Source organism: Epinephelus moara, chromosome 22 (assembly GCF_006386435.1).
Source record: "Epinephelus moara isolate mb chromosome 22, YSFRI_EMoa_1.0, whole genome shotgun sequence".
Classification (NCBI taxonomy): Eukaryota; Metazoa; Chordata; class Actinopteri; order Perciformes; family Serranidae; genus Epinephelus; species Epinephelus moara.
The window spans coordinates 23729581-23742703 of NC_065527.1; the positions used below are offsets into that span (position 1 = coordinate 23729581).

General features: G+C 40.8%; 1 protein-coding gene across 2 annotated transcripts in view; it reads right to left on the reverse strand.

Annotated features, from left to right (window-relative positions):
- The window catches only part of LOC126384298 (oxysterol-binding protein-related protein 10), a 121889-nt gene that overhangs the window by 18289 nt on the left and 90477 nt on the right, over positions 1 to 13123 (reverse strand). For both annotated transcript variants that reach the window (XM_050035268.1, XM_050035269.1), the window contains exons 8-9: positions 4417 to 4566; positions 3787 to 4285 (exon numbers count right to left, since the gene is read on the reverse strand). In XM_050035268.1, coding sequence (XP_049891225.1) covers positions 3787 to 4285; positions 4417 to 4566 — 649 coding nt within the window. The remainder of the gene's footprint in view (positions 1 to 3786; positions 4286 to 4416; positions 4567 to 13123) is intronic.

Consider the following 13123-nt stretch of genomic DNA (forward strand, 5'->3'; position numbering starts at 1 on the left):
ATTGATTGATTGATTGATTGATTGATTGATTGAAACATGGGGAAACAGCTCCTCTGGCTCCGTCCAAAGAAACAAAATCCAAGTAGCAGCACCTCTAAAGCTCATTAATTAACACATTGTATCCTGTTTATTCAACCCGTAGAATAAACAAAGAGTAAATAAACGATACTTCATTTTACAAGGGTTATGTGCAGAACTATTTCTTAGCCCGGTCCAATTTATTCACTAAAACTATCTGGCTGCATCAGCTGCTGTGCCTCTGTTCCTTCTCGAGTGCCGACTCACTCACAGTCACATTCATAAAAAATACAGTATCAACTGTTATCAGGAAAGCAGCCATCGCAAAAAAAGACCCAGCAATCAATACTTCCTGGGGTGAGGGTCACCATATTCCCTGACAGCAGCATCAGCCTCCGCACATGATGATGAACTGCTGCGTCACAGCCTACCGACAGGCGCTCAGAGGTACAGTAGAGCCTGAGAAAGCTTTGATGTCTGACTGAATCAGTTCATGTATCCAGATTCAGTCGATTGGGCTCAAGGACTTCCTGTGTCTCTGCTGAGGGTGACTCGTTCCCAACAGTCTACTGTACATGGTGTAATGGTGCTGACGGAGGTGACTGGATTATTGATTGCTATGGGAGAGGTCTCATACTCTTTCATACAGGACAGGGATGTTTGCCAGAAGCAAAAAATGTGCTATCTGGGATTTTTTTTGACATTTTGCTCCTTTCATTAGTCAGCTGGCACAAGAACATCCTGAAAAACAACTATAAATAATTTTTGTTACAAAAGGTGAGCTTTATGTTGAGGTCAGTGTGTTTTAAGGTCATATTAGAGCTGTAGTTTGAAATACCGCCGAACAAATATCACAGTAAATGTCTACTAAATGTCTTTTAGTTCAGTATTGGTGAGTTACTTGTGAGCTCTTTTCCTGATTTAAGATAATCAAGGAAATCTTTTTATTTACCATTACTGCATCATGTTAAAGTATCCACTACACTCCACTACAGCAGCAGGTCAGGTATGAACTGCTTTTACAGTAATCACAAGTACAAAGGCAGCAACACAAGTGACATACATCAACTTTAACAACTTTATTTGGTGTTCAGCAGCTGCTTTCACTGACCCTGTACATTGTGCATTCTGTCTTAATCATGTGTTAGTGCATCCTTGTTATTTTGTTCTTGTGATTTCATTCAATCAATTCAAAGAGACTGACTCTCATAAGTCATGTTAACATGTGCCAGGCACCAAAACAAAGGAGCTGTAGTGTGTAACAGTGGTCACCAGTGAAACCCTCATCAGCACTGAATAAACCAATTTCAGGGATATTTGCTAAACAACATGAACAGCAACAAAAAAATCTAACTTTTATGAATTCTCCTACCTTGTATTCTCTACAGGGCAATCTTACTGTTAAGCATTTCTGGTTTGTCAGACTCCTCCAGTGCCATCACTGTACTTTGTGTCAGGATGACAAAAAACACATTTAAATATGCTTTCACTTAAAATAGCACAGAGAAAGACCTTAAATCATCAGAGGTTAGTTTTCTTTGTGAATCAAATTAAACAGCATTTTCAGTCAATGCTTTTATTTTTACTGATTTATGGAGTTTCCCCCTGGGTTGACTGCTTTGGCTTGGCAGATGGGCCAGCGTGGGGGTGGGGGGTAGAGGGGATGTACACAAACTCAATTTAACATCATTCTACCATCTACTGCTACACAAAATTCTCAAATTCAACACTTTAAAATGTTTTTAGAGACTCCACTAACCACTCGTCACATCGGCATAAATTACATCCACTACACAGCATTTATTTAATAAGGAAATGTGTCACTTTTACAATTGGTTTGCCCATTACTCCCATTAATTCCTTCTTGGCAGTGGTGAAGAACACCTCCTTAGTTACCATGTGACCAGTTGCTCACAAGCAATGTAGCATTTAAAAGGCTACTTTTTAAAGAGAGTCTGGTGCAGTGCTCACTCCACATTGAACGTAGCGGGGTTACATTACATCATCTCCAGCAAATTTCCCGAAGAACAGGGAGGACAAAACAGCGTCACAATCAAATATTCTCTAGTTTAGCTCAACTAAAAACAAAAAGACACCAAATATGTCAGCATTTTAGCATGTTGTGCACTACTGAGCCTATTTGGAACCAGCAGCCTACCAACAACATTATCTTCCATCACCCGTTCAACTGACGTAAGCAGTTTATATAACAGACACTTGATTATCCTGCTGTTATTACAGACATGTGAACTAACCACTGATGACTCATTCACTGACTCATAGCTGTCACCGGTGGATGGTGGAATGGATATAGGGAACACACTGGAATTGATATTTTGGTTAATTAAAAAAAAAAAGTAAAGATTTTTTGACTCTGTAGGGATTCCTGTTATTATAGGGGGAACACTGACTTATTATTTCATGGGATTATAAACTGCTTCACTGCAAACAGTTACAGATGAAATTAAATGTTTCAAACAAAACACGTGATCATCTTATAATATGCTTCAATGTGACAGATTAACCCATCAAACAGTATAAAGTATGCAAAATTAGCTCCACCTCAACCAGCTACAACATTGAATTTATATGTTAACACATCAGTGATAGCAACCCAGTAATGTATACAATAGTATAACACTCTGGAATAGAGCATTCAACATGATAAATACCTCACTTTAAGTACATTTTGCTGACACTTTTGTACTTTTACCTTCTACGTTTTCTCACGGAAGGAGTTTCAGTGCTTCTTAAACCACTGTTGCTGTGTTGTGTGTGACTGCTTTCTTGTTCTTGCCCTGTATTCCAGAGAGCAGGCTTTACTGAAAACTCTGAGTTAGTTAACCCTGAGATGAGGGAAACTTTGGGTTTTCAGTTCAACTTAAACTCACTGTGGTAGCTGAATTTGTGAACCTAACCTGCTCGCTGGAAGGTTTTCTTCAACAAAGTTTCTCTCTGTCTCCTCCTCCTTACAGAGCAGGCACGCTGTTTCATTTCCTCATTGATTCAGTCCGTATCAAAGCGTGCATTGAAGCACATTGATTTGTGGAGGTTTACTGTACGTCAGAATCTAAATCCTTGTTTGTTTGTTACTCCGAACTGTCTTAAGTTACCGCATTAATGAACTGTCATTTCTTTGAACAGTGTTTTTTTCCTACACATTTAAATACAACATCAAGTCATCCCTTATCTCTATATATGGGTTCCAAGATTGAATCACCACCAGCGTGGAATAAAACCCCTGTGTGTCTTTCTTTTTGCTAGTAGTTATTTATTTTAATTAAAATTGTTACACTATGACTCTTTACGACAGCTGTAAGTTTATTAAAGCAGTTCCATTTGAGTGTTTATTGTGGATAATGTATAATCTCAGTTTAAATTGTAAAATGAAAAATATCTCTGTCACTTATGATGGGATTGGTGGCACAGATGGAACATAATTCCTATAATATTGGAGATTACATGTTAATATTCTGAGTGAGCAGGCTCATGGTGCTGCTGCAGAATGTAGTTTGAAAGAGTATTTTAAAAAGGCTGTGTTTAGTCTGAATGTGTTTCAACAGCATTTCAGTGACTGTGTTTAAATTTAAGCTACTACATTAGTGGAAGTAGCTGAAATAAAGCCGCTGAATGCTGTTGAGTCAAAGATCCAAATAAATGTCTAAAACTGAAAAAAAGACTGAAGAAACAAAGAAAAGCACAAACCAAAGTAAGTAAACAGGGGAAATGTGTGATTGTTTTCTGCTGAGAAGTTGTGCATTAGCTCACCTTCTCCCACCATGGACACTCCTATAGACATCCCCATGAACTTGCTCTTGGTCCACACATGGGCGTTGACGCACATCCTCTTCTCCCGGCACTCACAGTAAAACCCAGACACTGGTGGATGATGGGACACCTGCTCAGCCACAAATCGGACTCTGTAGCAGCCTCCTGGTGAATCAGCACCCTGCTGTGTGTTGTTCGGGCCCCTGCTGGGCTCCCAAGAGGACCCCTGGTTTGATCTCACCAAAGGTTTGACTTTGTCCCGAGGCACTTCCCAGGAACAGTGGAAGGTCTCCCCCAGCACCGGGTTGTAGGGCTTCTTGGCCACAGCACCTTTCCGCCCCTCGTGGAAGGCGGTCAGATAATACTCAACAAAACGGACGATTCGGTCCTCAGCTGTGGCCCCTGCTGTGATTGACAGGAACATGTCAGGGTGGGCCATGAAGTTGGCGTACATCTCCAGTAGTGATCGCTTCTCCAAAATGAAGGTCGGCAACACCACCTATGACAACCAAAAATGTTCATACAATCATACACTAAAAACATCCCATGTCTGACACACAAACGTTTTTTAATGAGTCTGTAAAGTCTCTGTTGGTAACTCTAATTAAACAGTCAGTTTCAGTGCCTTACCCGTGTGAGGTCCATGCCCAGTTTGAGCTGGGAGAGCAGGTGGAGAATGATGCTCCGCTGGTCGTCCAGGACACCCAGGTCTTCCTCTTCGTTGTCCTCTGTATCTGTCACCTCTTCAATGGGGCTGACGTCTTCCAGCCCTTGGTGGCGCTGTGAAGACGAGAAGAAAAAATAAAATTGAATGATTCTTATCTTTTGGATCTAAATTAAAAGGTTATATATCTGTGTTCCTGTTTTTTGTTTGTTTGTTTGTTTGTGGAGGGTGTGGTTTAAAAACAGCTTAATGTGAGCCTGCTGTTTGTTCTAATATCACAATCCCTACTTTGAAATATCTATTCATATCTATACAGTCACAATACTGAGGAAAGTTTGCTGCCGTAGGGTGCATGTGTAGGCGACAACCCCCCAAAGTGGAGGCTGGCTGTTGATCTGATGTGCAGCTGAGTTTTCTATGAGTGGAGCTCACATATTAAACATCAATATCTCAACCTTTTGTGTATCATTTCATTGGGGTAAGCCAAAATCATAATCGTGATTAAAAGTTGATTAATTGTGCAGCCCTACTGTCAACTACAAAAAAATATTAAGACTTGATATATGAAAAAGTGGCTCCAACATGGGGCTTGGGACGCCTGCCCAAAGAGTTTCAAAATAAATCTGAAGGGTTGAGAGATGATTAAAGAAAAACATTGGCATTACTCAATTTTTTTTCTCATGAAAACTATCTCCAGCTCCAAGCTCACCAGTTCCAAGTGAAGATCAAAATGTTTAAAAACAGATCACAAATATGTAGTTTTGTTTTTAAAGGCTAATAATAAGGCGAGTAATTTCCTTATAAAGCTGGCCGCAACAAAGCATTTGTTGAAGGTTATAATTTTCAGCTACAGATTGATACACATATGGTGTGCTTGTGAGTATATACGTGACCAGAACACTGTATGTGGTTTGCCTCAAGATAAACTACAGTAACTGGGTTCATTGTAATGAGGGAACATGTCACCCGGTGCAACTGTGTGTCTCACTGAGGTGTGTTTCACAGTTTTTGGACAACAGTAAAGCTCTTTGGCATGGAACATGCAACATTTCAGACTCTGGATACACAGATAATTCTTTAAGTTCAGGGTTGTTTTTATGAGATATGTTGACACTGAGAAGACTATAGAACATTGGATCACATCAATGATCAATGATCCAATATCATCCATGCAAAGTAAAAACACTGATATATATCGTCAGCTTTAGGATATGCCTTTATTTTGAAATTCCCATGCGTCACCATATCCGTCCAAGCACACCTACTTTCTAAACCTGGCCTAGCACCAGGCAGACAATGCTAAACAGCCAAGAAAAAGACAAGGATTCCTGATATTGTCTCATATAAATCACACGCCCCTGAATTTAATTGAATTTAGAGTGCCAGACTTTGTGATATCAGCAAATATTACATCCCAAGAACCAAATAATATTGTATGATGATGAAAATTGTGATTTAAACCCCAACTGTAGACTACTGCAAGGGAAAATAAGAAAAAATCAGCCATATAAATTGCGCTTATTTTTTCTGACTGTTCTGAAATGCTAGATATTTTTACTCTAGCTTTTCCATTTCATACAATGACAATAAAGGACATCTTCTGTTCTCTAAAAAAAGGTTAAAATGGAACAATCTTAGTGGGTGTTGCTCTTTACTTCCAATTCAAGACATATGACAGGGACTAAAATGGTGGGCAACTATTGACTTAACTGCTAAAAGCATTCTGCAATTTATCCGTGACACCTGTCACTTGGAAAGGCCAAGAGGAAGAAGATGAAGCCATTTTCTTCCAACAACATTCAACTGTCAATACCAACGATAAGGTCACACAACTCATTTAGAGTCAGCACAGGACCTGTTACAGAAGCAACCTATAAATACCAAAGGACACAACCTCATTTATTTTTCACTGCAGCCCATTCATACTCAGCCACATCAGCCCCCCTTTCAAGCCACTTTCTGCATTTCATGTGGCAATGGGAGTGCCGCATTTCTGTGAGTACCCTGAGTGCCTCTCGTTTGCGTCAAACAGCCTTCAGCATGGACCTACACTGTTCCTTCATGGGTGTAAGATAGCTGGCATCGGTCAGAAAGGACAGAAGTTACGTCCTTCGTTTGTGTTGCAGCATTCAACTGGAAACTGATCCAATTGAGGTTAAAGAAGAGCTGATGCCTTTGATATCTCCTGCAGTAACTTGGGGCAGGAAGGAAGATTAAAAAAAAAACAAGAAAGAGGCTGATGTATAATGCAGAAAGTGCTCTGAAGCCTTTGGGCAACAACAACTCTTTGTACACCCCCCACTGCTCTTTATCTTCTATTTCTATCTTTGTCTCTATGCAGTAACATTCAATGCATATATGTCCTTTTTTACAGCGTACAGATACAGTATCTCATGTTAGTGAAGCTGCTGCTGGGAAAAAAGCAAAATGAGTGAACTGAATTTAAACTGGAACTCCTGGCAGCATGAAGTGCACTGAAGAAAAAGAGATTTCCTGGACCAGAGTGCCCGCCTGTCACCTGAATATTTCATTTCATGCATGCGTGCCAAAAGCTCCACACATCCACTCACACACCCTCACTGAGCACACTCACATTTGCACCCAAACATTTTGAACAAAAGGCACAAGCACACACACACACACACACACACACAAGAGGGAGCATGCTTGAACACACAAGTACAGGACTCCCTGGAGCTGGCTGGGTCTCAGAGCAGAGTGATATATATAGACGGCAAAGAAGGGAGAAGAGAGGAGGTAGGTAGGGGGAGGTGTGTTATGATTCCAGTGGCTCTAACTAATTAAAGAGGCTCTTGACAGCAACAGGAAATTACTGCTGAAGAGGTCAGAGCATCTGAGCGGAAAGCCTCGAGTGGATATATCGGTGGACTTAGTGGTTGTCATTAGCTAAGACTTTTTAATGCAGTTAAACTTGTCCAGAAGTGGGTAATAATGTGTCTTGAATAATAAATAAATACAGAGAGTGTTTGAATTTATGGCTGAACAGCATGAGGAGGAGGAGAGTGTTCAAAACAAAAAGGTTTGGTTTTGAAGGAGTGATTTTTGCAATTGGTTTGCCACATGAAATCTGTTGGTTGTATTATATTCTATAGATATAAATATGCCTCAAAACAACAAATTTAACATTACTCTACATGTAATTTCTCTTCATTATATCACATATTTTAACTTGTTAGTGCCCTCTGTTCTGCCTGCAGGATGCTAGCACATGACGCTAGCACTATATTTAACTTTCACTGTGGTCATTTTCAGGAAGAATCTCTTTTCATAAAAATAGTACAACACACAGGGGAGTCCACAACTGCTGAAAAATATGGTTATTTAAGGGTTAGCGAATAGCTATATAGCTGCATGGGGTGGATACTGTGGGCCTTACCTTTACTGGTACCACTTTTTAAAAAGGTATATGTTTCAATTAATTGCTTAAGTAACAGTTAGTTAATATTTTTAGAGCTTTATACATCAGTTATGAGTCATTTTTAAGAACATTTTAGTTGCCAATTTGTGAAAAACACCTTGACGTCTAGCGCTGTCCTGAATACTGTTTTTTGAGCATAGAGGCTTCACTGACAAATATCCATGATTAATGTAAGCTTTCACGGGGGAGAGGGGGTGGTTTAATGAGAGACGAGGACATAAGTTGGACTACTTTGACAAGTTTTCAGTCAATGGACCTTAGAGAACGTGACAGTTAGCCACTTTGTTAGCATGCAAGTGGCAGTAACATTAGCTGTAATACCTAGAAAAAAGAATACTCTGCAAGACGGCTAAGCTGTTACGTACAGATGTGGATTTGTGATATGCCAGTTTCCTTTGGCATATCTGGTCAAAGGCCTGTATAAACAGAGCATTTGAATATTCATTTTCACGTTGACTAGCATGGCAACAATCGAAGCTTCAAAGCATTTGGGTCTGCCCTATCAACAACTTATTTTAACTGTACGTGCTATGTGCTACAGTCCTTAAGTAAATGTACTTATTTACATTCCACCATTATTACTAAATGGAAAGGATAGACACCAGCCAGATCTTGTTATCTCTACATACAGACTCTACATTCAGTGAATGTAGAGTCTGTAGGCAAACCCCGGAGATCTTGCCTCCAGAAGAAGAGCGAAAGGGCCCTGGTTTCCGGTGCTAGGCTGTTTGTAGTCCGCGTGATATTGACCAATCACGTTTGAGCCGGCTGCAGTTGTTGCCAGGCTAAACGGTCCGTGCGGTGAACTAACGAGGCAGAACATAATTGGCGTCACTGCAAACTCTGAATCCATCGCAGTGGTTCAGCATATTTACTTATATATAAACGGAATGCCAAAAAATCGGGTGTCTGCCCCCAGAGGTTGTATCGCCGTCTGCCGGAAGTCAGACGCCGAATACAGCCGATGGATTCCGAGAATGGTTTACAACCTACTGACCCAAAAGAAGTTTTATTTGTATAGAGCACTTGTAAATACAGAACACATTTAAAGACCTCTTTTGTTCCTCAGTCTGTCGAACTACTAAAGCAGAGTTTGGGTTCTAAGTAGCCCAAGTGTTCTTGGTGCAACACTGAATGTAAAATGGAGCGATTAAATCGTTTGCACTGCATCCACTTCTTATAATGTTTGATGTGAAATGTAGTGTTTGTAACAAGGTTCGAATCATCAGCCGAAGACCCCTCAGTCGACTGAGATTCTTCAAGTTCTGTTTGGGTCAGTCAGTGTGCAGTGTACTTCTGGGGAAATTTTGCTCCCCAGAATAAGTTGCATAGTGAGTGCTTCCTGCTTTCACGCTGCTCTGCAGTACAGCTGACAGTAGTAGTAGCAGTACAGCTTTCTGTGAGCTACGGCTCACTGAAACTTAACACAATACAGTCCCTAGCTTTTGTTTTATATCTTGTATTGGCAAATATTGTTGCACATTTCTGATCGGTCTTTAGCGCAATTAGCACATATTAGCTCAGAGGGCTAACTTGGACTGTTAACTTTATTGGCCTACAGAAGCATGGCTGTCACCCTGAACATCTTACCAAACCAGTAATCGAATATTCGTATCATACAGCCAATCTGACACTTCAGAGGTACAGCCCTTTTAATGAAATGGTTTTGTTGTTTGGTTAAATGTTGTGTTTTGTATTTTTGCATTTTTATGTATTTATGTGAAACAGTGTACATCCTAAGACACAGGACAAATCTGATATCCTGATGTTGTGAAATCAAATTGAATCAAAAATCAAATGTGTATTCATAAAGCATTTAGTTACACGTCTGTCTAAAGGGTGCCTCACTTCAAATTTGTATCCATTATTCAGCAAACTCAGTCAGAAATGTTATCCATGATAGTGAGACATAAGCTTGGCATTTCACCTTTTTAAAATTCAAAACCCTTGTCAAAACCTTTTAAGGATGCTGTGTGTAAATGTTTACCACCAGAACGAACCCTGCTGGCCAGTTTGTTCTATAATTTATGAAGTCAACAAAGACTCTTAGTGTTGAGATATGCCTCCCATTCCAGATCAATGATGTTTACTGCTAAAATGCATCCAGTGAACGCTGGGTAACCCCTTAGGCTGCAACTACACTATTCACCCCACATCCAGAACAGATGCAAAGACCCACAGAACACCATCACAAACACCGACATCAGCTTGTAAACACTCACGCTGCATTGCTGTGTAGCTACAGGCTTGACCTGCATAAAACTGGATCTCATCTCCAAAAAGGAAGAAAGTAAGATGGCCTCAGGTGAACACAAGCAATCCAGGGAAAAGAGAGAAGTTAAAGCTTCTGGCTCAACAAACAGGGTAGCCACTGCATGAGGCTCGGCTCAGAGTGGAATCCAATTAAAGAGGTGCACTCGCAACCTGTCAAAAACTGTATCTTTTGAAGAGTTTAAAGCTCTGATAGGCGCCGCAGACAAAAACAAATGCTCTTCCTCCTCAACTGAATTTGCTGACTGAGTGAGCAGCCTTCTTACAGGAGTCCTGGGTCTTGTTAGAGAGACGTACAATGTGACTGAGTTGAGGTGGTGAGCTGCTGTGCGTGACTTGCAGAGAGAGTCTCTACCCACCACCCACTCTGAAATAACAGGGAGGAGGAGGGGGGGGGGGGGGNGGGGGGGGGGGGGGGGGGGGGGGGGGTAGCTCAGGGAAAGTCCCAGTGACGTTTCCCCTCTGCATTCTCCCATCATCCCTCTGCCATGTTTCCCTGCATCTCTTTCCATTTTTACATCCTCCGCTCTCCTCCCTCCTGTCCCCCTCTGATGTGGCTTCCCTGCCTTTACCCTTCCTTCTACACCTCCACTTTTCCTCCACCTTTCCTGCTTGTATCGTGCAGTAGGAGTGTATACATCAGCCCGTTTAATTACCACTAGTCTGGCAGAGAAAACCTACAGCAGTCACCTCTTTTTCAGGAACTCATGGGTGGCTGTCTGACTCCCCAACACACTTTTTTGTGCAATCCTTCTCTCCTCTATCTAACACTCTCTTTCCATTTCTGTCTCTCTGTAACTGTCTTCTTCTCTAAATCCGTTGCAGCCTGACAGTCGTCCTTTTGATTGACTCCAATCTCATTTTTGATTCATTCTTCCTCTCTCTTCCTCCGCCCTCGCGCTGTCATCTCTGTCATTGTTTTTTCCATTCACCCTTCCTTCCCTCATCTCCTTATTCACGCCATCCGCTATTCTGTTTCATCATCATCTCTCTCCTTAACTATCTCCTCACCCATTCGCATTGGTTTCCCCGCCTCCTCCTTCCTGCTCTCCATTCTCTCTCTCGCTCTGAATACTTCTCAGTTTCTTTTTTCCTTTCTGTCTACCTCTCTCTGTATCTGTCTCTCTCTGGCAAGTCATCAGGGGAGAGTGTGGGCGTCTTCAGAAGGCTTAGATAGGGCAAGTCTGCTCGTGCTCCCACTTCAAAGACTCCTTCTCCTTCTGGGTTTGAACAGGCTAAACTTTGAGGGCTTGTCCTCTATCACCGGCCGTCCTCTTCATTCCCTGTCATCATCACTTCCATCTTCACCCTTTTTTTTTGGTCAATACATCATCTGAGAACCTGAGGATAGTGCAACTGTATGAGACTCAACTCCTGAACCTTTGCTATTAAATCATTCTCCGTCTGAAGTGAAGTGTCCTCTTTCTAGCTCTGCCTTTGAAGTGTGTATGTTGGAGTAAAGTGGATTTCTTCTCCTTCGACTCCTTTGGGCACAGTCAACAGAAAAAAAAGTAAAATGGTTACCTGAATTATTCGTCATGACCAGTGCAGAGAGGACATCTTTGTTGTGCAAATTAGATTTTCTGTCTCCATTTGAATCAAAGTAGATTTTAATTGGTTGGATATGTTTCCTGCCGTTTTCCACCTGCTCGGATGCTGAACGTCTAATGGGGCCACTGTATTCTGTCAGAACTGCTTGTTAAAAAGCTTTGGAAATGAACAGGTGGAGGCAGTTGTTAAACCATTTTTTTATGTCCATCAATTAGTCAGTCAGGTGTATTCTAGACCTTGTAATGACTCATTATTATCATGTACTATTAGTTTGAAAACATTTTCACACAATAGAAAATTCTGGGTTTTTTGTCATTTTTTGTCATTTTTTATAAAAACCTAGGATCGGGAATTGGCCAATAGAGCACTTTGCAAGTTTCTAAAAGGTTACGTTTGCTGTGTGTCATCAGAATCTTTTAATAGTGGAAAAAAAACAGAGTTGTCTCGCCTTTAAGCCAGCAGCAGAGGTAGTGACAGCACTGTATCAACATCTGTGTAAAACGGACAGTAGCAGTAATAGTGACTACAAATTATGCATGCAACCCACCGACAGGAGATTTAAAAAGCAGCTAGCACCAGTTAGCAGCTAACTCAAAGAAGAAGAACCGAAAATGTCCGCAAACTGGGGAGACAATGAGGCCCAGGAGCTCCTTACCCTCCGAGCAGAGGATGAGATCAGCCATCATATACCAGAGACGGTAAATGATTGTTATTGCCATGTTATGCTATAAATATATTAGATATCAAGTCAATACCATGCATGCTGCTCAGAGTAATCACAGTCCATGGCTCCTCTGCTAACAGCGTGGGGTCTCTCCTTCTCCTCTTGCACCATGTTTATATGTATATATTAAATATGATTTATTTTATTGTATTTATTTTATGTATTTATGTTTTTCAATTAAACTATATTTAAAGTTTGAGAAAACCCCATGCTAAAAAGTAGTTTTTTAAATTCAATAAATGCATGTTGTTAAAAGTTAATGAGTGATCGTCTGCAGTAATTTTGATTATAATTTTTGCCATAATTGAGCAGCCCTAATGAATATATTGCTTCTGATAATATATCCAAACTTATAAAGTCTGAAACGCTGAATTTTAGAAATTAAAACCCATCACAGTCATGGCCTTGTGGTTTCCCATGATGTCAAGATTGGACCATGCTACTTCCCGTACACTTCTGTCATACTGAAATGAAGTATTTGTGTACCACCTGAACTGTCTCTTCTCCGCATGGCATTTTATCTGTCAAGACTGCAGCCAACTAGATGTGTCAGCCAGCCATGTCGGAGTGTGTACCGCAGACAGTCATTTAAAATGACTTAAAAACCTTCTGCCTAATGGTTTGACATTTAATTATACAATCACTAAAACTTCCAAACACTGTCTGTGTGCTTTATATTTATCCTTTA